This window comes from Mus pahari, chromosome 4 (genome assembly GCF_900095145.1).
Source record: "Mus pahari chromosome 4, PAHARI_EIJ_v1.1, whole genome shotgun sequence".
NCBI classification, from domain to species: Eukaryota; Metazoa; Chordata; class Mammalia; order Rodentia; family Muridae; genus Mus; species Mus pahari.
Genome location: NC_034593.1, coordinates 27,620,451 through 27,646,690, shown reverse-complemented (window position 1 = coordinate 27,646,690; position 26,240 = coordinate 27,620,451). Strand labels below are relative to the sequence as shown.

At 43.1% G+C, this 26,240-nt stretch overlaps 1 protein-coding gene across 17 annotated transcripts in view; it reads left to right on the top strand.

Annotated features, from left to right (window-relative positions):
- Positions 1 to 26,240, top strand: part of Pex5l (peroxisomal biogenesis factor 5 like) — a 203,677-nt gene that overhangs the window by 146,838 nt on the left and 30,599 nt on the right. For all 17 annotated transcript variants that reach the window (XM_021197178.2, XM_021197175.2, XM_021197176.2 and 14 more), the window contains one exon: positions 10,892 to 10,987. In XM_021197178.2, coding sequence (XP_021052837.1) covers positions 10,892 to 10,987 — 96 coding nt within the window. The remainder of the gene's footprint in view (positions 1 to 10,891; positions 10,988 to 26,240) is intronic.

The window sequence follows — 26,240 nt, the reverse complement described above, 5'->3', positions numbered from 1 at the left end:
GGCTTCACTGTCAGCACTTACCCCTCCCACTGTTCTGAAATGGCAATCTCTAACTTTCTATCCCTGGGACATATTTTAAGGCCTTGCCCTTCAACCAAAAATATCTCCCAAGAACTATATGTGCATATTCTTGCCTTCTATAATCCAACTGCACTGAGACTAAATATGGAAAGAAATGAGCAGAAGAAATGTTCTAGAATTTGCCACCGCACATGTTGTGAGCCACAGGGGATATAGAGATGTGACGTGAGATAGGGGAATTATTAAGGCTGGGGCACTGACCCAGCAGGAAGGACACACAGAGGACCTAAGTCTGGCTCCAGCATGCATGTTGAACAGCTCACAGCAGCCAGTAATAGGGGTTCGACTCCCTCTTCTGCCCTCTTCGGGCCCCACAGGCACTCCTACAGTGGGTATTATTGTTGAGTATGAGAGTTTCTAATATAAACTCGAGCAGATCTGGTCCCGAGAAAAGGCAGAACAGGGTAAGCTCCTCATGGCTCTATTGTCCAGACAGGGAATCGGTGAAATGGAAAGATGTTTGTGGACCTCACAACCAGAGAGTGACAGTGGGAAGAACCCAGACAGCCAATGATGATTGGGCTCTTGGAACTTCCCCTACACATTCATCACCCTCAGGAGCAAGGACATGGCTGTCCCCAGACCACAGCTGGACATCCAGTCCACTCACTTTCTGAATACATCGCCTGACTTTAGTGAATTGCAAATGTAGCGTGAAAAAAAACGAATTTTTAGTGCTCACTTTTTTTTCCATTTCATTCGTTTTTTAAAATATTTTTTTAGATATTTTCTTTTTTTCTGTATTTCAGCACACGTTTTATAATACTTTTATTTTTTTATTAGATATTTTCTTTATTTACATTTCAAATGCTATCCCAAATGACCCCTATACCCTCACCCCACCCTGCTCCCCTGCCCACTCACTCCCACTTCTTGGCCCTGGCGTTCCCCTGTATGGGACATATAAAGTTTGCAAGACCAAGGGGCCCCTCTTCCCAATGATGGCTGACTAGGCTATCTTCTGCTATATATGCAGCTAGAGACACGAGCTCTGGAGGTACTGATTAATTCATATTGTTGTTCCACCTATAGGGTTGCAGACCCCTTCAGTTCCTTGGGTAATTTCTCTAGCTCCTCCATTGGGGTCTCTGTGTTCTATCCTATAGATGGCTGTGGGCATCCACTTCTATATTTGCCATGCACTGGCATAACCTCACAAGAGATAGCTCTATCAGTGTCCTTTCAGCAAGTTCTTGCTGGCATATGCAATAGTGTCTACGTTTGGTGGCTGATTATGGGATGGATCCCCGGGTGGGGCAGTCTCTGGGTTGTCCATCCTTTTGTCTTAGCTCCAAACTTTGTCTCTGCCACTTCTTTCATGGGTATTTTATTCCCTATTTTGGGGAGGAATGAAGTATCCANANGTTGGTCTTCCTTCTTCTTGATTTTCTTGTGTTTTGGAGATTGTATCTTGGGTATTCTAGGTTTCTGGGCTAATATCCACTTATCAGTGAGTGCATATCAAGTGAGTTCTTTTGTGACTGGGTTACCTCACTCAGGATGATATCCTCCAGATACATCCATTTGCCTAAGAATTTCATAAATTCATTGTTTTTAATAGCTCACTTTAAATGTGTCTTCTTAATAGAAAAAATGACAGCAGCCGTTAGAAAAACAGTGTCCCCGAGAGCATGAGCGAGCTCTGCTCAGCTCAAGTCATTGGTGCTGTTTCATGTTTCATCCACTGCCATCTCTGGAACCGTGAGATGCAGAGACAAAGCATTTATTTGTTTTGAAGCGGGGAGAGACTTGGCACAGGTGGGCCATTCTACAACAAGCTGGGCCAGAGGAACAGCTGGGCACCCCCCCCATTGCCATAGAAACCCACAATGCATTTATCTTATTATCCCAATGACTACTAGTCTCCTGCTGGTCTGTTAATTCCATCCCACCACATTGTCCTGCTTACCCTATGCAAACATGATACACTTGGAACATTGTTTCTGAGCTCCCTCGTGTTGTCTTTCAAAATACCCCTTCCAATTCACCTTGAGAGCTCTCTGCCCAGGTGACTCTCAAGAGTGTCTGCTGAGAGGGTGAACCAGCTGTACGGAGTTACCTCTTCTGTTACTTTTTGAAACATTGTATGTTTACTTATCAAGACTTGCCTTTAAAAAAAAAAAATCATACTCTTCTAGTTTTCGTTCCAGTCCATAGCTAAGTAAGAAAATGTTCGTGAAATGCAGGCTTAATGTTGTTCCCGAAACACAGTCTTTGAAACAAACCTGGAAGAAAACAGACAGGTGTGTAATGAAAGCAAGAAGAGCAGGCTGGGAGGTGGCTCATAGGAACACTCGTTTTCTAAGCATGAGAACACTAGTTCCCCGTAAAATAATGGCATGATGGCATATGCTCAGCAATCCTTGCTTAGAGGAGGCAGAAGCAGGAGAATCCCTAACGCTCCCTGGTTGGTCAGCCTTGCCTAATTGACAAGTAGCCGGCCAAATGAGAGACCTTGTCTCAAAGAGCAAGGTGGAGGGGGCATGAGGAGTAATGAAAGCAAGACACTTGACAATGACCTCTAGCCTGCACTTGCACATGCACACACTTGCACATGCACACACACAGAAATAGTGTGTACTATTAGACACACTATTTATCACTGTATGGCCTCTTCGTGTAGATACAGTGGAATTGTAACAAATATAGAACAAAATTTCTTCTAAAGACTAGCTTACAAATCATTCAGACAAGCCATTCTGACTCACCCGAGCCTGCCCCACACTCACTCAGATGGCTCACAGGAAAGCAGGACAATGGTTTCCTCTCCCTCAGTCCAATATAAATTATCCCAAGCAGTGACTCAACAGAAATGGAGCTATTTACAAACCTCATTTTAAAATCATATTTCAGAATCACAAAGAAAACAGGAACAGATAATATGAAAACTTACATTTTCCCATTTTCTTTTCAAGATGGGGAGAAGAAAAAGTTTGGTGTAATATCAAGTGGTGTCTTGAACACAAAACTTAGAGAAGTGAGGAATTACAGTGAGTTCTGTAATCACTGTGTACTTAAGGACAAGGGCTCTTGACACTTAACCCAAACTATATAATGCTCATTCCACAAACTGAACTGTTTAAAGAGATCATACAACCTGGAAAAAATACTTTAAAAAAATAGTTTGAACAGCTGAAGAAAACACAAAAGGAAAGGCGGTGAAATTCAGTTTTCCCATCTGGGTCATATGTCACCAGCTGAGCCATCTGGGTAATATGACACCGGCTGAGGCAAAGGGAGAGAATACAGCTTCTTCTGCAGACGTGATCCAGGCATTTCCTTCCACGTTTGCACTCTGGAAGCTCCAAGACGAAGACAGGCTCAGATTCTCCAACATGAGCAGGTACTCCAGATGCAGACCGCCGTTATGCAACTCACAGATGATCCATTCCAGCAGAGCTGAGCTTTCTCACAGTTAATCACTGCCCTTCAGTGTTTCTCATGCACTGTGTGAAATGGCCACTGTGACCTTAGGTTTTTATATTACCTCTACTTTGCATTAACAAATAAAAGCTGTTTCTTCTAAGAGTTGCACATCTAACTCCGTAAAAATCCATTAAAATTTGTGAAGCCCTTGTTCTTAAGCACAGAACATCCCTTGATGTCAGCCATCCTGTGTTGTTCACCTGAGAGAACTCAGAAGCTATTGTTACTTTTATTATTGCAAATCCCAATTATTATTTAATTCTGTTGAATGAATATGAGTTAGGTAATGCTCAAGAATGTCTGTTACTCTCTTATAGAAACTTCATAAAACAACTAGAATTTTTATACAATTTATTCTATGTACAATTCACTCTCTTCCTGAATTTATCATAGATCCTTACTTTTAGAAAAACTGCTGACTTCCATGTCAGTTCAATAAATATGTTTGGGAATCTAATGTCCTTACAATCGTAAGTGAGTAAGCAAAATGCACAGGATAGGTTGCAAGATACACTTAGAGGAATCCAAGTTGGCTTACCACAGAGATTCTGCACACCTATCTTATTGAAGCCAAGTTACAGAACCACCTGGATATCCATCAGCAGACAAGTAATGAAGATGTGGTACATAAACCACTAAGAAAAGTGATAATCTGTCATCTGCAGGAAAATCAAAAGAATTGGAGTCATTGTGTCAAGTGAAATAAGCCTGAAAGACACTCATATTTTCTTCCCTCTTGTGCAGAAGCTAGACTAAAGAATCTAGAATGAAGGTTTGAAAGAAGGGGAGCTCTTTGGGAAGGTAACGGAGGGTAGTGGCGTGGGGGAGGTGAAAACAGGATCAAGGAGCTGGAGAGTGAACAAAATCAAATGATCCAGGCACAGGAAAGATGACTCCACAGTGCAAGTGTACAGTGCTCTTGGAAAAGATGAAAACTTGGTACCAGCACCCATGTTGAGAAGCTCACAACCGCCTGTAACTCCAGCTGTACGCCTCTGAGCACCATACGCACTGGACTCACACACACACACACACACACACACACACACACACATACACTCCACTTATAACTAACATAAATGTATTTAAATTTTACACAATGCACACGTATAAATGAGAATGTCATGATGAAGCCCATTCTTTCGTACAATGAATACGCACTGATAAAATAGGCATGAACTCAAAGAAGTATTGGGACTCTTTTGTCTCAGGAAAACAATCCAACCCTATGCTCTGTAAATGCTCACCATTCTGCCTATCAGGAGTGTATAATCTCTTTCCTTTCCATGCCACTTACAAGGAGCTGTCAACAGGGTGGGAAGGGGGTGAACCTGGGGGAGAAGAGAAGGATGCAACGATGCCAGAGAAGAGCAAGGAACTGAAGGGGAAACTGAGAAATCATTTTCAACATAAGAAATAAGAACAGTAGGAAGTTCTTGTCACATGAATAAATAAGAGACCCTAACGAGGGGGGAAACACAGATTTAACAACAGAAGGAGGACCTAGTTAACAATTACGACCAAACCATGCATACTTTCATTCTGGCTCATTTTTTAAGTGGTTTCAGGAGTAGTTTCTCAGTGTGTCTGAGAATATGCTGGCCACCTCTTTTCAACATCAATCTTTTCCTGGTGTTCAGCCCAGGTTTTTATAGCAGAATGGATACAGTGGTCATGTGCTACCACATTCTAGAGAAAGGAATTTTCCTTTGCACAAGAGGGATAGCTTTTGTGTGTGCACCCCGCATGACAAATGCCTGTTGGCAAAGAATAAAAAGAAAAAAAATCCTTGATCATTTCAGTGAGACTCGTATTTAAACAGTCTGAGAGTCTAAACTGTCTGCATCAACTACCACAGGAATGTGCAGTAAACACAAAACGTATATTGAAAGCATTAACCAAGTGGTCACAGAAGTCAGGTTTGGCAGAACATTTGCTATGTAGTAAGTATTCGTACTTATGTGAATAATATTGCTCAATAATTCTTACAGGGACTCTGTGAGTTAATATAGACTCTGCATAGAAGACTCTGGAAATTCAATACTTTGCTCAAGGTGTCTGGGTGTCAATAAACTGGGAATTGGCCTTCAGCAGCCTGACTTCAGAGACTGCCTTAACAATCGGGTCACAAAACATCCAAGGTCGAGCAGTCATTGAATTGTTCTTTTTCTAAAGTGAGCACGACGAGTACTTTCAGTCTTTGTTTTAACAGTGTTCTAATTTTATTTCTGCTGCTGTGATAAAATACCCCACAACAAGCAACTTCATGGAAAAAGGTTCATTTGACTTACAGTTCCCAGTTTGGGTCCAGCCTTAAGGGAAATGGTGCAGCTAGTCACAGTGTATCCACAGACGGGACCAGAAGGGATGGAATGAATGCATCCTTTCTTAAGCTTACACACAGCTAGCTTTCTCTTCTCCTGCTGTTCTGAGACCCCTACTTAGGCAATGAATGGTATTGTAATTGGCTGAGACTTTCTATATCATTTAGCATAATCAAAATAAATCCCCCAGAGACAAGCCCACAAGCCAACCTGATATAGATAATTCCTCAGTTAGACTCTCCTTCCAAAGTGTCCTGCTTGGATCTCTCTCTCTCTCTCTCTCTCTCTCTCTCTCTCTCTCTCTCTCTCTTTTCAACTTGACATAAGCTAGAGTTATCTATGAAACCTCAGTTGAGGAAATGCTGGATCATATTACCTATAGGCAAATCTGTAGGGCAATTTCTTCATTATAGATTGGCATGGGAGCAGGCAGCCCACTGTGGGTTGTGCCACCCTTGGGCAGGTGGTTTTAACTTGTATAAGAAAGCAAGCTCAGTGGTCACAGGGGAGCAAGACAGTAAGCAGCACTCCTCCTTGGCTTCTGCTTCAGCTCCTGCGTCCACGACCCTGCTTTGAGTTCCTGACCTGACTTCCATCAGTGGCAGGAGTTTTAGTATGAAGTAAGACTCCTTCCTCCTCCAGTTATTTTTGGTCAGGGTGTTTTATAAGACAGAAAAAGAAGAGTAACTAAGACAACAGCTGATTCCAGGCTGTGACAAGCTGACAGTAAATGCCATGCATACTTAGTCCATGCTTGTGAACTTGAGATCTATCCCCTTATGCATAATACACATGCAGATCCAGGATCTTCCTTTGGGGTACTGGGCCGGCATCTCTCAGGAGTACCTGAGGATTTGTGGAGAGGCAGATGTGAGGCTCCTCACCAGACTTACCGAATCAGAGACCCTGGGGTCGGGGCTGTCACGTGAGTTTTAAAAGACTCTGGGGGTATTTCAGTGCTCACTCATGTTTGAGGATGACTGGTATATGAGCTAGGATTTTACGATGGCTGCCACTCAACCTGACAGGTATAATTGTTCTGTTTACCAGGTCTTGTATCAAAGTGCCAAGCCATATCAACAGCCCACAAGCCCTGCTATATTTTTCCACATCACAGGTTTTTTCCTCTGATAAAATTAGATATGCTTGATGTCTGGGTTTTAAGGACGGCTGATTTATCATCTATATGTGCTCAGTTCTGTCTGTTACTCTTTTTTTTTTTAATTTTACATGTATGAGTGTTTTGCCTGTGCGTATGTATGTGTGTCACCTGTTTGCCTAGTACCAAGGACCGTCAGAAGAGGGCATTGGATGCCCTAGATCTGGAGTTACAGGTCATTGTGAGCCATCAGGTGTATGCTGGAAATTGAACGCAGGTCTTCTGAAAGAACAAGTGCTCTAAGCCACTGCACCATCTCTTGGGCCCCTGTGCTCAGTTCTTAACCAGCATGTTTCAGCACAGCATTAAAGAATGGAAAAGTATCAAAATTTTTGACTGCATATCAACTGCTATTTATATTCCATAACATTTAACTTCTGCTTCCTTGAGCCAAAAACATTAAAAATGGTAAGTTAGATAACACTTATCTTAGTAATAACCTAAAGCCTTTCAAATGGTGTGAGAAATAGAGTATCCCTAAATAGTAATTGTACCATCGGAATAAAATGTCATTTGCACAGTAAGACTCTCTCTGGGCTTGCTGTGTTAAGTGGGAAAGAGGAGGTGACCTGTAAGCCTGGAATGCTGATATGAGGTGCCCTTTGCAGCTTGTGATTCATATCGCAGCTGGGTCCTGAAACATTAATGAAGAGAGAGGCCGAGGATGCTAATAGAATCCTGTTAGGTCAAACTTCCCAGCAAAACGGGTTCTGTTTCACCAGTGCAGAGTGCCTACTGATAAAACACTGTCTCAGACAACAGTCTTGGTGCTTTTTTGGATTCTAAAGCCACTTCTGGGCCATGCACTACACATAATGTACCCTTGTACCCAATACCAAATGTATCCCTTTATCATTGTGTCTTATTTGACAAATGAAAGTTTATGTTTATCACATATAATATAATGTTTTGAAATATGTATGCACAGCAAGTGGGCTCAGTCTGATTCCTGTATCCACACGCACTCACATCCTTGGGGGTTTCCAGAAAGAAGCCTAAAATCCCTGCAGTGCTTCGCAAGGGCACAGCACACTGTTAACGAGAGGCACCAGGTTCTACCTTAGATTCCTGGATAAAGCTTTGGAACCTTTGACCAACAGTGTGCCGCCGCTTCCTGCAGCCCCAGTTGTAGCTACCACCATCCTCCATCCATCTGAGAGGTCAGCTGGTTTAGTGAATCTGATACCTGCCTGGCATTCTGTGCTGGCTTATTACACATCCTGTAATGGCTTCCATCTCCTGCAAGTCACAAGTGACACTTCCTTCTTGTTGAAAACTTCTGAGTTCCACAGTGCATGCATGTTAAGCCACCAGCTGATAGACAGCCTCTCTCATCCCGTCTGCCCGATGCCACACTGAAATGGTAATGAGTGCAAAGTTTGCTTGGCATTATGTTCTCCTTTCCTTGGCATCATCCCATAGGTTTAGTTTTGACTTTCTGAGGGCGCTCTGTACTGTTTTCACAATAACATGAATCTCATTCCCACCGATGCTGTGTAAGAATCTACTTTTCCTTTCATCTTCTCCAACATTCTTTTAGTCTTCCTGGCAACAGCCTAACCCACGCGAGGCAATGCCGACTGTGGTTTTCATTTTTCTTTTTCTCTCTGCTTAGTTGAGGAGACTACTTATCATAAGCCTGTTGGTAATTTTTGTTTGTCCTTCCAGGAAATACCTTCCCATGGTCTTTGGCTTATTTCAATGGGACTGGTCACTCATTGGCATTCCTTATGTTTCCAAAGTTGGTCATCTGAGAAGACCACAACTGAGGAGTTGCCTTCATCTGATTGGCTTGTAGGCAAGCACATGGACCATTGTCTAGATTAGTGATTGATGTGGAGGACCCTGCCCATTGATATGGGTGGTGCCATCCTTGGAGAGTGGTCCTGGGTTGTATGAGAAAGCAAACTATGTACGCCAGAAAAGAGTGTTCCCCCATGGCCTCCATTTCAGTTCCCTCCTCCAAGTTCTTGCTTTGAGTTCCTGCCCTGGCTTCCCTTGATGGTGAACTCTAACCTGTAAGATGTAATTAACCCTTCCCTCCCCAACTTGCTTTTGGCCAGTGTTTTAGCACAACAACCAAAAGCAAAATAGGACATGGTCTTTTCTCATACCGCACAATTTAGTGTTTTAAAAATATTTACATGTGGATTACCATTGGGCTTTCAGTAGTTGCCTTGAACCTAGACTTCTTTGTGTGATGTAGACATTTTAACAACTGTTATTCTTCCAACCCCCAAGACTTCAGCTTCCTTGCTAGTATATAAATAATAAATTTGGGGAAGAAGCCCCGTTGTTCATTTCTTGCATGCATCTGCATTTTGTTTGTTTCGTTAACTTGTCCATGGAGGGGCCAGCAGAAAGATGAGGGACTTCAGAAGCAAGACAGTCAGTCCTGAGCAGATCAGAGCCCCGGCTGCTGCTTAGGAAATAAACAGCAGACAGTTCGCCAAGTCACACACAAGGCTGCTTAGCCTTCTATGAACAGCAAGTGTCCTCCTGAGTTAACCTCTCTCCTGGGCAACAAGGTCCCAGCCACCTAGTGTCTATCACCTGTGTTGTTATATTTTGAAATTGCATTTGTTCATTTATTTCTAATTATGTGTATTGTGCTTGTCTGCATGCCTGTATGTGCACACGTGAGTACAGGTGGTGGCAGATGTCAGAGGTGTGGATTCCCCCTGGAGTGAGACTTCCAGGCTGTTTTGAACTGCCTGATGGGGGATGCTGGGAATCCAGCTCAAGTTTTCTCTAAGAACATTGTGCTCTCTTAACTTCTGGTCTCTGTATTTGTATATTCTTACTAATAAAATATTTTGGGCCCCAAGAGTGTCATATGAAAGTAATAGTGAATGAAGTCATCATAACAGATAGATTATCATAGCCCTAGAACCCGTGACTGTCACATGCACAGGGAAGACAGGGCTAGACAGGTGATATGCAGAGACGGGAACTTGCCTGGGATGTCTTGAAAAGCCCAGATTGCAATGGCAGGTACCTTTTAAAAGTCAAACAGAAATGGGGAACTAAAAGAGGCAAAGTAGTGTGTGGGTGACCACAGCTCACCTGGTGTCCCTGCTTAGTAGAAGGGGCATGGAGCAGACCTTAATCCCACCCCAGAGGCTGTGGAGAGACCAAGCCTGTCACTGCTATGGCCATGAACTTCTAACCTCCAGGACATTGAAAGTCTAGATTCCTTCTGTGTTAAAACATCCAGTTTGTGAAAAATACATGTTATGGCTGCCCTAGAACACTTAATACAGGGCCAAGTAGACATGGTAGAAACTCCAGCTTGCCTTTCATAAGAAGTACTGGATTTCTTCTCAGTGCTTTCTGGAAAGTAATTTCTTCTAGAGGACAACATTTGAAACTGGAGTTCCAAAATGGTTTGGAGACTGCTGCACAAGAACCTGTATGGAGACACACACACATTTGACACCATCCTAGACCGGATGACATCGTGCTTAAAAATACTTTGAAAATCCTTCTCAAGGCACGAGGGAGATGGCCCAGTGCTTGCTGAGTTCAGTCTCCAGCACTCATGTTGAAAGTCAGGCATGGCTGTGCACACTTGTAAGCCCAGCACAGGGGACAAGAAGACAGAAGCATCCTTAGAGATCACTGGCCAGAAAGAGTAGGCTGGTAAGAGAACTCCGGATCCCTGTAAGAGATCCTGTCTCAGCCACTAGAATGGATACCTAAGGAACAGCATCACACGTGACCTATGTCCTACACACACACACACACACACACACACACACACAAACACACACTCACCTGGGTGTGCACATACACATTCAATCCTTTGGAATGCTAGGGAAGTGACATGGGAAAATGAAAACTACTTCTATTTTTGTGTCATCTGATGCCAATAATACATCACCTGTTTGGTTTATTTCAGGCTCGGCTGACCAAAGAGCATCGCTGGGGAAGTGCCCTGCTCTCCAGGAACCATTCCTTGGAAGAGGAGTTTGAAAGGGCAAAAGCGGCAGTAGAGGTAACTCTTTAAAACAAAATTCTCTGTTTCAAGTTTCTGAGAGTGACATTCAAAACCCCCAAACTACAGAGAGAGGCACATAAAGCAGAAGCGCAGGCAGGAGGGAAAACATGAGGATCGTTGTTCAGAGGACAGTGTGGCCAGAGAGCCTTTGATTCCCAACCAGGGTGACAGGAAGTGTCCGCTCTTCTCCTGGTCCCGTGATTAGTTGGCCATGTGAGTCTGAGGCCTGGATCAGCAGGCACCCAGAGAGCAGCCTGGGTCCCATGTATTTGTCCGGTGGATAAGCCATCTTAACCGGCACCATTAGTTTTTAGTGCCATGTATCCACATACTGTTTTTGTCTAACTAGTTAGTCTCTTAGGGGAAAGAGGCGGGAGAGAGAAGGGATGCCAGAAGAAAGAAGAAACAGATGAAAAGCAGCTCTTGCAGGTTCTTTCATCCCTTTCCCTCCTGGCAGGGCTGTCAGGGTGGCTCGCAGATTCACAGTGCTCATCAAAGCTTCCTTAGACTGTTGTTGGAGAACGGAGCTCCTTCCACAGACTCAAGCATGATCCTGTTAGTAGCTCTGTTGCTATTAGTGATTTCAATCTTGAAAACTACAGGTGTTCTCAGATACTGCCTCACTTATGCAGCTGTCTCCCGCCTAGAATTCAGATGAAATGATTATATTAGGGGTGGTCTTCCAGGAACTCTATACTCAGGGTGTGGGAAAATCCTATTTGCAATTTAATGTTACCGGGGTCTGTTCTGGGAAATCATCTCAGCCATGATTCACAGCATTCAGAAACCCAGTAAGAGCACACTTTTATCTCCCCACGCCAAAACTGTTCAAATCCCTCTTTAATTTTCAACTTCTCTAATTTAAAGAAAAAGAAAAAAAAATTAATGAATATTTTAGTGTTCTGACTAGGAGCCCCTGATGTAGTTAGTCGAGACCAGCTGAGTTCAATCAGATCTCACAAAGGCATGGAGCCTGTAGCTTAAATGATCTTAAATGTAAGTTTTTCAGTTTTAAGAGCTAATTTAAATATATCTACTGAGCCCCTACTGTGCGTAACACACAGCAGTAGCTCTAAGACTGCTATTCAGATGCATAGAATCTTGGGTTAGGAAAGACATTAGCTTTTGGTCCCATTTATAATGAGAGAGATAATGAATTTAAATCCAAAAGAGTTCATGGTGGAATTGATTGACAACGAAAATGTGCTAAGGCGTGTGTGTGTGTGTGTGTGTGTGTGTGTGTGTGTGTGTGTGTGTGTGTGTGTGTATGTGTGTATATATTCATTGAGCTGAAGCTGAGTTGGGGGTCATAATCTCCTAGGATAGAGCTATCCTAAGAAGCAAACTTTTTTAAAACTCTTGATAAATTACTCCTGTTTCTACCAGGACATATGTAATTAGGGGCAACCTCCATCTTTTCAAGAAAACCCATTTCCACCTTGAAAGCTACTAATTATCAACATGCTCTTTATTATGCTAAAAATAGCACATGAAGAAAATTTCCTCTGCTGCTGACTTTCCTCACTTGCATCCGTCTCTCAACAACACCCATCTCACCCCACCAAGCTGTGTCTTCCTGGGCCTGATTGTTATCCCAATGCTTCCCTAACCATCTAGACCTAGGTATCCACACTTCTGTGGTTCTTCCCAGCCTCAGATCAGAGTCTGAATGTTATTTCAGTAGATATTGATTAAGCATACATTACTGGCTTCCTGTAAGTACTGGCTGCTAAACTAAGGATTAAAGACAAACGACCAGCCTTAACCACTAACAAGAGCAGAGAGCAGAGAACCAGCCTGGATCTACCCCTTACTCCACTTTTGCTAGAGTTTCATGTCTTCTGCAAGATGCGAGCTTGGGTTTCTTCTATCTCCAAACCCAAGAAGCTCATACCTAAAAATGAAAAGAATGGTAGGGATGGGATTCCCCACTAATCAGAAAATGGAGCAACCTTCTTCATACTGGTGCTGAAAAACTTCGAGGATCGAGGGAGATAGGGCGTGCCAATAGTATGATTAGTCATAAAAGAAAAAAAATGGGAGTACGCTGATGATAAATCCTGCCTATAAAACTTTATGCATCATGGGCCTTCCACTGCCCATAACTCTTAGAGTCGTACCTAAATTCTGAGTCTTCGCTACATTGTCTGCATACAACCTTGTGCCTTTTTAGGCTCTCCAGCTCCTAAAATTGTCACCTCAGGTGTGACTTAAGCATATGAATGCTCGTGTGACCAAACGTTCACAGTAGTTCTTTGATGGCTACATTCGGAGGAAAATTATTTTATTCTATTGCCTTGTCTGCATTTTTCTCTAGCCTGTCATATTGCTAATCAGAGGGAATCTTACAGTGAGATGTGAGATTCTTAATTACGTTTTTATTTAGTATGCATGCACGCACATGCATATGTGAAGGGCAGAAGACAGCTTGCGGGAGTTGTTTGTTTCTCTCCTTCTATCATGTTGGTTCCCGGGACGGACCTCAGGTCATCACGTTTGGCGGCAAGTGCCTTTATCCATTGAGCCATGTCACTGGTCCCAGAATGTAAGATTCTTTAAAGTTGAAGATATCAGTGGGTAGAATGCCTGCCTTAGATTCAGGAGGCCCTGAGTTCTATTTCCGGTACTGTATAAACCAAATGTGATGGCACATGCTCATAACTGATGCACTCGGAGGTGGAGATTCAGGAACTCAAGGTCACCTTCAAGGTATGACATAAGACCCAGTCTCAAGAGAGAAAGGCTACTTGTGGGAGAGTCTAAAGATGGTAATGAGAGATGTGAATATGGTCACATACGTGGGTATGAAATTGTCAAAAAAAATAAAAGATGCAGAAAAATAAATAAAAAGAAAACTGGGCACTGCTGATTATTCCTTGAAAGGCCATTCTAAATACCAGTAAGATCCAGGTAAAGGTGGCTAGAAGATGTGGCTCAGCGGGTAAGAACATGTACCACCCTTACAGAGGACCCAAGTTCAATTCCCAGCACCTGCATCAAGTAGCTCACCACTGCCTGTAACTCCAGCTCCAGGGAGGTCCCCTGACATCATAAGCACCTGCCCTTGCTTAAACATAACTCCCACACGGACACACACGCATACACATAATGAAACAATAAAATGAATCTGGTCCTTCTCCCCCTGGTCGCTCTCCACCTGGTCCTTCACCTCCTCATGCCTGCCTATCTTCTGCCCTTCAGTCCCATCTCTGAGCTCTAACACACCCACTTCATTATCCATACTTCTACTTTCTATTTCCTCTGGGAGCATTCTTCTCCCAGGTCCTCATGCAATGGGGTCATTCTTGTCACTCACACTGTAGCTGAAGTGGCTGGCCCCACATGGACCCCATTAACATTACCAGGATTTTCTTCCTTCGATCATCATTGAGTCTGCCCATGTACATTTTGTCTGCTATATATCTTGTCCCTCAACATATGGCTTCCATAAGAGAAGAAGCTTTGTCTTCTTCTGTCTATGTGAAATATAAATATGTCCCGTGCTTCTTCGTTGACTTATATTCAGACTTATGGAGTTTTCATGGTTAACTTAATACAACCTAGAGTCCTTGGAAGAGGGAACCTCAGCTGAAGAATTGTCCACATCAGATTGGCCTATGGCCATGTCTATCATGAGAGGGCCTAGCCCGCTGTGGGCAGTGCCCTCCCTAGGCAAGTGAATCTGTGAAGTATAAGGCTGAGTGTGAGCCAGAGAGTACACCAGCAGCAACCAGCCCTACTCCTCAGTCTCTGCTTCAGGCTTCTACCTTGAGTTCCTGCCTTGGCTTCCCTCAATGATGGACTGGTAACTTAGTAACATAAGATGAGAGAAACCCTTCCTGAGTTGTTTTAGTCATTTTGGTTATTACAGCAACAGAAAGTAAACTAGAGCATGGTATCCCAATACCTTCTAGAAAAAAATTCCTGGTCCTTAGCATATGCTAAGTGGATGGCTGTTTGGGTGTTGATCGCCACATGGGTAATACATCACTGTCTCTTTCCTGGTGTATGTAGCATGTCATATAACCTTCTATTGTAAGAGTAACTTCATTTTGACAGCATTCTTACAAGACACATGGCAATGTAAGAACCACAACGAATTGTGATTTTCTCCACCTCAGTCTAGGTAATCTACTTAACTAACCAGGACTTGCCAACCAATTCCACCATGAAGTTGCACTAGTATATTTGATACTCATGTTGTATACAGTCACTTCTATTTGTACTAAACCTTAAAAGCCTGTGATTTAGCTCATTTTTTAAGATAAAATGTCCTGTCACCAGAAAAACAAAAACACACCTGAACACAGACACACATTTATTGCATATGTAAATGACCTAGAAGCCTATTAATATTCAAAGACTGGCATTGTTCGAGGTCACCTTGAACTATTCCTTCTGGCAGTGCTCCTCATGGGGGAGATGTTTTTCCTCCATCTCTTGCATTCTATTGAAGAAAAAAGAAAAAACGCAAACTCACTTCACAATTTTCAAACAAACAGCTGGCATTTTTTCTTCTGGACTTTAAAACGACTAAGCATGTCCCCCTTGTGAAAGAAAGAGGCAGGCCATGCTTCTTTCTGGATTTATCCACAGACATCCTCATCACTGCTGTCAACTGTAGTTGGTACCTAGGACAGATGCAAAGAGAGGCACAGGAAGAGGTGCAGAGAAAGTGTCCCTGGGGCTCTGGAAGGCCTGAAGCGGCCTCCTAGGAGCAGAGGTCCCTGGAGAGAGCCACTCTGTATCCGCGGAGGAAAGGGAAGGTCACCTGGGACGTCAGCACTCCTCAGCCATGAAACAAAAATATCTCCTTCGTCACCACTGGCAGTCAGGAAGAGAGATGGGCAACATCTGCCATTGTGCTTAGCTGGTTAGGTGCCTCTTCCACTTTCAGAATAAATCCGGGGTAGAACCAAATCCACCAAAAATGTTTAAGTGTAGGCAAAAGCACCAGGTAAGTGAGCAGGACCATCACTGCCCTCAGGGAGAAACAGAGTGAGGAATCACAGTTCCATATGGGTCAGACACAGTCAAGGGTGGCTTATCCTGTGACCTCTGCTCTTGGTGCTGGTCCAAAACTAGAAAGACAAGAGGCACACAGATGATGTTTTCCTGGCAAATAATGTAAACAAACTGGTTCTGGTGTCACAAGCACCTCTTGTCTAGGGAGCTTATGATAGATTCAGAACTCTGAGTGACAGAAGATGAAAGTTTTACTCCTGGAATTAGGCCATGTTCCATTGAGCTCAAATGTTCCTACTATGTGTTTTCTGGACATTTCAAACATGTTGTCGCAGATCCATTTTTACCCTCAGGAGATATTTTTGTGAATGGGTTTTGAAAAGGAAAAATAAAGTACATGAATGAGAGAAAATGATTTACAAGCAAAGGAAAGGGTGCTGCAATCAGAGGCAGGGGCACCAAGTGACGTTCAAAACCCATTTGGCTAATGAGTTCAATACATTCTACCACATTGACATTCTAGACCCTGAGCTCCTCTGGCTCCACAATCACCTTCTCTTTTAGAATCACTTAGATGTTACTTGTGGCTGTTTAGAATGTCCACTCAATCTTCAAATGTGGCACTTAGTTCCTCTTTAGTGTGGCCTGGATGTGATGACTCACTTACAAAGAGATAGGAACTGTGGACATGACCTTGCAGCTCACTTTATAGAGTGTACCATGACCACCTCCCTACTTGCTCTCAAACAACGGCCCTGTGGGAAATCCCAGCTACCATTCCGCAACATTAGCCGTAAGATGAGAAGCTAAAACTCTCTACTAACAGTCAGAGGAGCTGAGGCTCCTCCCCATGCCTTGGAGACAGGCCCCGTGAGTAGATTCCCAGACCTTAGGAGCTTTGAAAGATTGTGGCCTCAGCTAAAAGCTCAATCCCAAATTCATGAGACATTTTGAACCAGAACCTTCCAGGCAGCTACTCCCAAATTCCTGACCCTCAGAAATGGCTTGATGTGGTAAAGCCTTGTTGCCTGGAATTCCCAAGTATGGGGAGGTGGGTGTGGGGGGTGAGTGATACCAGAAACAGCAACCATCAATGGCATCACTCAGCTTCGTGAAGTTCCTAGCCTAGCCTAATATATTTCTTTGTTGTCCATCAACAACACATTGCAGTACTGCAAGCTTGGAAGGCCACACATAGCACAGAAGTGATGTGTTCATCCTTTCTGGATTGAGACTTTTCAAGCTATCCCCTCATTTCTAACCTGTTTTCCACTTGACTTGGTTGATTCCCAAGACAGTGAGTACAGACATGTGTGTGGCAGCTTGATGTTTGTCCCATCATCTGGATCTGGGTCGGGAACTCACTTTTTTTGCTGTTCTTTTCTGTCACAAAGGACATGTCTTCAGTATAACTCCACTTCAGGTTTCCTGTTAATGCTCCAGTCTATAGCTTACACAGAATTGCAAGTAGTGCCAGAATAAATTGATAGTGAAAGAGTTAAAACTAACTGGCAATCTCTTATGGCTGCCCTAGAATGAGTGTTTGTGCCTCCAACACCTAAATGTATGTGTGTGTGTGTTCAAACCTAGTTCTTCCATGGGGTGATATCAGGAAGGATGCCACCACAAAGACCTGAGTTCTAATACACATGTTGGGACAGAGACTTCTAATGCCAGTGCTAGAGAGTAGAAACATAATTCTAAATCCAGACTCACTGGCCAGCCAGCTAACCTACCTATGAGATAACCTGTATTAACAACAGATGTGTATATACATACACATCCTGAAGAATGACACCTAATGCTGTTCTTACACACACACACACACACACACACACACACACTCACACACACACACACTCACTCACACACACACACACACACACACCTGCATGTTCACACATGTACCTGCACACATGCAGAGAGAGAGAGAGAATGAGCACAAGGAATGTGAACTTTTCTCTTTCTAGGTTTGATTTGGAGAGGCTGTATTCAAAACATAGCAGCTAGACCCAGCTTCAATAGCATAAGCATAAAAATGCTTCCCTAAAAATTTATTTTTACTGGAAGCGACTTGCTGTGTGTGTACTCAGGGGCCTCTGAAACCATAGATGGATGAACAGAAATGGAGAGCATTCCCAAATGGCTTTTATTAGTACAGGAGTGTGTGAGAATCTGCTGACTCTGGTCCCTCCTCCCAAGGAGACTGCCTGCAGCACCTCTCACATTGCTTCCTCTGTGCGCATTACCTCTGTAAAGCAGTTGGAAGGGATTAGTGGATTAAACACTCCTTAAATCCTTCAGACTTAAGAGTCAATATCCAGGAAAGACCTTCCGAAGACATATGAAGGCACCCTCTGGCACTTAACTATTTAAGAGACAGAGTTCTTAACACTTAGCTCATAATGTTAGTGTGTCCTGTAGCCCGTGTCAGGTCAGAGCTCATAAAGATGAGGAGTGAGGTCATAGGGGGATGGTCAAAGCTCCTTGGCTCTCATGCTGATGAGATTTCCTTCTGTTTCACACAAGTTTTGATTTCTAAAACAAACTGAAATGAGAAAAAGGAGCTCGTGACCTGCATGGACATATACAAATATCATTGAATTTATCGGTGAGTGTTTGCCTAAAAAGATAAGAGAGATAGTCTGGCCTTGCTCTAACTCTCACAATAGGCACATCCCACAGTCCCGCATTTTCCCACTGCCCCTGATGACTCTCAGTGTTTCTTTTCAGATGGGAGGGTATCCTGGGACTGTAGCCCAGAAGTCATAGAGCTCTGAGGGGAGAAGGTGTCCCATGGGAAACCACCCTGAGGCTCAGGCCCAGGAACCTTACAGCTCTGAGGTGGGACAATGTCCCAATGGAAGGACATCCTGAGACACAGGAGCTCAGGAACCTTATATCTCTGAGGTGGGACAGTGTCCCAATGGAAGGGCATCCTGAGTCATGGGGTGGGGGCTGGGGGGCAGGAACCACACAGCTCTGAGAGGGGGCATTGCAGCTCCCAAGAGAAGGAATCACTGAGGAGCTCAGGCCTGATCCTTCTCTTGTTCTATTCTTCTCCTCTCTTCATTCTTCTTTTCTTCATGAGCAGGAAATCTCATGAAAGAGATTTATTGGAGGGTCCAGGGTGTGGAGGGATGAATCCAGGGATGACAATCCTCTGCTCCTGGGCATGGTTACAAGGGAATTGGATAAAGGGGCAGTGCTTATAGAGAATTTCTGAGGAATTGGAGCTTCTCAGGGCAGAGATTTCCAGAGTGAGGATTGGTGAGATTTCAAATCCTGAGATTGGGGCGGGGGCACTCAGGGATTGGTGGGGTTTTCTGTTCAGAGATTGGTGGGTTTCCTGCTCAGGGATTGGTGGGGTTTGTGAGAAGCTCTGGGATTGGTGGGGATTTTTTTCATTCCCTTTTCCCTGCATCTAACCCATGGGTTAGGATAGGAAGTCTTTCCTGACCGCAGCTACTTTTGCTGAGATGCCACCTCTGTGGGGTCGCTGAGGGGAGTGAGGAAGGGCTGGAGAGGAGGAGCTGCCACAGTGGACAGCTCCTGTAGGCTGAGGCAGGAAAGGAGGTGTCTCCACCGTGGACAGCTCCTCATGAGGCCAGTAGGCCTCGTACAGGAAACGTGTCACCACCGTGGACAGCTCCTGTGGATCCGATCCCACTTAGGTGCCACCATGGACAACTCCTTCCGCTCCTGTGATGGCTGCAGCCTGAGGAGATGTCCTGGTGTCACCATTTTGAAAGGAGCTGCCATTTTGGACAGCTCCTGTGGAACCTTTTACAGCAAAAGTAGGCTGGGGCAGGAAGGAGGGGCCTGCAGCAGTTTTGATGGCACAACAGCTTTTGTGGTATGCTGCTCAGGGACTACTATATCGTCTGTAGAACTCTTCCATAAAGAAGTCTTTACCTTACACCATCCTAACCAAAGCTCAGTGTTCCAGAGATTGGTCTCCTAAACTAACCACAGACCAAACTGCAGTCTGGAATATTTCCTAAACTTCAAGTCTGTGAGCCAGACTCTGCATTCCAGACATGAGCTCACCTGCAAATATTTACTAAACAAGTAAGCATACAGCAAGATGAATATGGAAAGACAGACTTACCCTGAGGCCCTAGAATGGAGATGGCTCTGTCCTTAAAGGAACTGACAAGATGCGTATGCGTGCGTGTGCGCACATGCACACACACACACACACACACACATTGTGTTGCCAGCTCTGCACCTGGGAATCACAGGTTAAAATGAAGAAATACAAAAAGCACAATAATAATATGCATGGGGAAATTTTTTAAATTTTTAACAGGTCATGGTATTGGCTGTAATTTCATCTGTACCACATGGGGCCTCAAGTAAATTAAATTAGGTTTTGAGTTAACTTGGTTTATCCAATTAAGAGGAAAATAAATTAACATTTTATTTTAATAACTGTGCATTTATTTAAATATAACCTGGAAAAATACACCCAGAGCTTTCAAGTGGAAACTGTACAGATAGATATCATTAGGCAAGGCTAGCATAAATTCTGCCCATCTAAGTAAAAGAACTACATTGGATAGAAAGTAAATTAAGCATATATAGTCAATTATAAACATTACCAATTTGTGGTTGAGACCAAATGACTTGAGTCTAGGAAGATGAAACTGGTGATATTTTAGGTCCAGTTATTTCAGTAACACATGCAGTTAACAAAGATTCACCAAAAAATGTAATTGCTGAGGCAGGCCAGGTTGTTTGTTTTGAGCAGCAGTAAAGTCCAACACAGCCTGGTAGATAAGACATGACAGCAGAGAGGGTCCCAGGTTCCTTGCATCTATTAAGTTAGAGTCCCTGTGCCAGAACCCAGAGCACCTTAGAAGAGGCTGCTCCTCCAGCTAGCCTCCTCTAGCCAGAGACATTCCCTCATGGCTATGCTTTTGCTCTTAGTCACACCCCACGGGCTGGCCTTTCATGCAGGGCTCTGCCTCATTGCTCAGTAAGAGGGCATGTAGCCCATCCTTAACCCACAGGGTTCCCAAAATAAATGTGACTGTCAGAGGAGATGGGGCCTCACGCTGTGTGTCCATCCAACAAGGACAGAACAAAAGCAGAGTCATGGTGCTGGATCTGAACAGAGTCTGCACAGCCAGCCCTTGTACTTTCAGAGATCCTGCTGCACCACACCAGGACCAAGCCTACCTTTGACAAAAACTGTAAATTAATTCATAACTTGATTCCGAGACATTGAAAATGAGTATTATTTTTCCTTGGCTATTCTAATCATTTTTAATTGTCTATAGAGAATGCATTAATAATTGCAGTCGTGGTGTAACACCAGGACTTGGGAAGTAGAGACAAAAGCATCAGGAATTCAAGGCCACCCTCAGCTCCATGATGAGTTTGAGGTCATCCTGGGCTGCATGAGGCTCTTTGAGAAAGGAAGACAATGTGTTAGTGATGACTAAGTGTGTTGCTAGATTCTCCTTTACATTACATTCATGTTAACTAGGGCTGGAGAGATGACTCAATGTTTAAGAGCAGTTGCTGACCCCAGTTCCTAGTACCCACATAGTGGCTTAAAACCATTATTAACTTCATTTCCAGGGAATCTGATGCCCACTTCCATCTTCTATCAGGCATGACTGTGGTACACATGTATACATGTAGGCAAAGTAACTATACACATGAAATAAAGATGAATAAATAAATCTATGGAGTGATGTACTTCAATGCATTACAACTGTGTACTATTTATGGGTTAAATGTATTTGTGTGTTTATTACTCAGTCCATCCATGGCGTATAGTCACCCTACTATGTGATAGGGCATCCAAGCTCTTTGCTTCCACCTTACCATAATGACCCTCTCAGGGGCCAGTTTTTCTTTTCCACTCCCTCTCCTCCCACTACTGTAGACTGCTTCTGGTAACCATCTCTGCTTCTCTGAGATCAGCTCTTATAGATTCTGTTTGTGAGTAAAATTGTGTGTTATTGGTCCTCTATCTCTGAGTTCTTTGACATTTTGCTTCTACTATGTAGTGGTTCCCTTTCCTCTGCCTTCTTTCTAGTGCTTGCCATCTGTGGTCTTTTTGATAAAAACCGTTCTTACTGGTGTGAAGCATTATACTGTGACTTTGATTAGTTACATTAAGCATTTTTTGTGTACTTATTGGCCAAGACTTGGGTCTCTACTTTTGAGAGTGCATATATATATATATATATATATATATATATATATATATATATATAGCATTTTATTAGTACATTTTCACACTTTCAGGTGTTTTCATTTGGCTCTTTAATGGTGAAGTTGCTTTTTGTCACTATCAAAACACCAGGGCTTAACTTCACTCTTCCTTGTGGGATATCCAATTTTCCAACCACCATTTATTGAAGACTCCATTCTCTGTACATACTCTTAGCACCTTTATTAACAGTCAACTGGCTGGGGGTGCCTGGGATCACTCCTAGACTCTCTGCTCTGCTCCATTGGCCTGTGTGTCTGGTTTTTTGTATCTAAACTATGCTATTTTAATTACTCCGGGTTTGGAGAATTGCTTACCTACTAAAATAGCCCCGTGTATTAGATAAGGCTCAGGAGATGTATGCTGTGGTCCCTCATTTCTCCTAGCTTCAGGTATGGTCTGCTACCAGGAAGTACAGCTGGCCCTAAGGAAGAGTCTCCCCACACCTGAGCTAATCCTTCTTGAAAATATCCTCACAAACCCAGATCCAATCAGGTTGACAAAACTAAACACCATGCACCTGATGCCTAGACCCACACCCAAGTTCATGATTTAATTGGTCCTATTCAGGTAGAATCTAGAATTCTGAAACCATCTCCAAGTGAAATCTGGAAATCCCTTTCCAGTCACCTCTCAGGCTATCTCCCACCGTGACGGTCTAAGAGTTTGTGATTTAGGCAATCCTTGAGTAACAACTCTATTTTTAGCATTCAAGGAAAGAACACTCCAAAACCAGCCTGGTGACCCATCTCTTTGTCTTGCAATCATTTCAATCAGAACAGATTTCTTTTGGGTCTGTTCTAAATTCCTGCTGAAGCAGTTTAAGCCGTGAAGGAAAAGGAGAGTGTCTGGTTCTGATTAGGTTTGATGAATTCAGGGCATGACCTTGCATCACCAGCTTGTCATTTTTTCGCCCCTGTGACCACTCATTGCAAATCTCTACCAACAAGTCTCTTGTTGAGGCTCTTAAAGAAAGGGGGCATGCAGGTGTCCAACAGCTGCCCTGCCCAGAGTGTCTCCTGCTTTCTGCCAAACTTATCCTAGATCTGTGTCCTGGGACATTTTCACAGGTAGTGCCTACGGTGCTTCAGAGTCTCCATCCCTTTCCTGATGCTCTTCCCAGAACTCTCCCTGTAACACTTCAGTCTTCTCTTTCATTTGTGTATGCATTCAAGATAGCAGATTTCAGCAAAATTAATCTCAAGGAACATGTCACAAGATACACTCTGTATAGATGCTCCAGGCTCAACTAAAAAGGACAAAATAGTATGCCATTCACAAATTTATTCTCATTCTGAACATTTTAGTTGGGTGCAGTTCATTGCAGTTCTATAGAGATTAGGAAAGCATGAATAACACTAGACAGAACTTTTTAAATTTTTTCTAAATAGATATCTCTATAGCTTTTAACATTAGCTCCCAGGACACATTTATTATTTGTATATTTATAGCCAATATGCAACATTCTGGTGTCTCACTATTGCTATTAGTGTGCAGAGAATAGAAACATTTGTCTCTCCTGTACAGGATGGTAGTGACCCAGCCCCACCTTATATGTGAGCAGCACTGGGGAAGGAACAGACCTGAGAGTTGCTGTCGCACTGTGGGGTTGCTTGTGGTTAAAATGAGACCAGCTGTGCAGAACTGCTCTCCAGGAACCCTTTCAGGGTTCGCACTTAGAGTTGGTTCACAAATCAAGAGCTATTGTCATTGAACCACAATGCCTTCCAAGGGACTCTCCTGACATGCCGTGAATCACACTGCATGCCATTCATCTCACTGGCACTACTGACATGTAATTATATAATACTAAGTGAGGTCATGCATTCCGAGAAAGACAAAAACCCTGCATGTTCTCTTTCATAAGCAAAACCTAGCAAATAGCGCATGCATTTTTGTAAACAACTGGCAGGTGGGTACAGAATAGCACAAAGGAGAACAAGAAAGGTAAGAATAAGGGGATAATGAAGAACTGAATGCAGGCCATGGACGCACATGCATTGTGTGTGTGTGTGTGTGTGTGTGTGTGTGTGTGTGTGTGTGTGTGTGTGCATAATGAAAAGTTTCTCTAATTCTAACTCTGTCATGGATTTTTGAAGGGTTTGTGGTAGATATGTGCATAAAATATGAAAATATAGAATTTAATGTGAAACCTCACAGCTTCCATTCCAAATGTCTATTCTAGCTGGATAGAAGTTCATGGAGTTGTATAGAATTTAGTTCTGGATACTTTTGGTATGTGATATTTTTAAGTTTTGTGATATTTTTAATTTTTTAACAATTAGGTGTATTAAAAATCAAGATACAATAAAATCCATACACAGAGGAGTAATATATTTTCAGAGTTAGTAGCATTTTAATCATGTAGAGTAACTATGGGAGCTGGCGAGATGTCTCAGCCAACTTGCTGCTAGCCCTGACAACTCGAGTTCAAGACTCAGGACCAACATGATAGGAAGAAAAAACTGTCCTGTACAAGTAGTCCTCTGGCCTCCATGTGGGAGCTGTGGCACATAGGCACACACACACACACACACACATGCACGCATTCAGACACTCACCAAAACAAAAGTAATAAAAAATGAAAAGAGGTGGCATTGGGTATATGTATAGCAAAAGTCAGTAGAGGTTTGACAAGTAACAGGCGCAGGATGTTTCTGGAGACGTCATGATAAATAGAACATGGTGATGGCTCACAAAAAGGTATTTGAAAGGGAAATGGTCTAGCTAATCTGTCAATTAACTTCCTCAAAGGAGGACACAGTACACATGCTAATATTAAAATATTCCCCATGTACAAATATGATAACCCCTAAGAGCACTGGGTGTAGAGAAGAGAGAACTAGCCTGCAAGGTGCTAGGAGTGGAATAGGCAGAGTAGGAAAGTCGCCCAAGAAGAGGACAGGAGACACAGAAGCCAGATTCTATCCCCTGAGCCTGAGAACTGTGGATCTTGTTTTGTTTGGGTAGAAACAACTGCCACACTATAAGCAGGGAAGGGTGGAATCTGAGGTGTCTTTGAGAAAGAGACTTGGAATGCCAAGGTGATGAATCTTAGGAAGCCCGGGGACATTTGGGAGACTAAGGAAGAAGCTGCAGGTGGTTCGGGTCTGAGAGAATGTTGGCGTGGAAACCAGTATGATCAGGACTGCAACCGTCCATGTAGGAGTCCAACAGCCTGGAAGGTGATTCTGTGTAAGTGTGGCTCTCAAACCACCTAGTGCTGTGACACTCTCATACAGTTCCTCATGTGGTGACACACAGCCATCAAATTACGTTCGTTGCTACTTCATAATTAATTTTGCTGCTGTCATGAACTGTAATATAAATATCTGTTTTCCAAGGGTCCTAGGCAACCCCTGTGAAAGGGTCATTTGAATCCAAAGGTTGTGACCCACAGGTTAAGAACTACTGTTCTGTGGTGACAGAGAGAGGATAGGCACCACCCAGAGTTTCCTGTCAGCAGACTAAGGTGTAGTTGCTGAGCTGGGAGAAGAACAAGATTAAAGTGGAGAACGAAGAGCGTGACTTCAGATAACTCAGCTGTGGAAGGATGTCACGGCCCATTGGATATTCGGTTTGGGATCTCTAGAAAGAGGTCAACAGGTGAAGTTAGAATCAAACTTACTTTCCACCAAAACTCACACAACTGACTGGGGCTAAATGGATTTCTGGCTGCAAGCAAAGAACCTGTTAATGTTCCTTTGAGCAAAACTGTAGATCACTATTTGGTCTTCAGCATGCTGGGAGCTTGAGTAAGGTGTTCTGTTGATGTGTCAGTAGAATCAGCTCTGGAATATCCAAATTAAATGTACCTGAACAAAACTTCAATTTTCTGAATTCTAAATTTCTTAATTCCTCTGATTAAACATTTTGTTTAATTCCCTTATGTTAATAAAATAATGGGGGAAATACAGGTGGGAAAAAAAGATGTACTAAATAAAAACGATGTCACTAAAAAACAAAAAGCTTTAAAGATTTTCTAAAACCATTATAGGATAATATTAAAAGAGAAGGTGTCTTGATTTATTAAAAATCTAGATGCAGCACATTAAA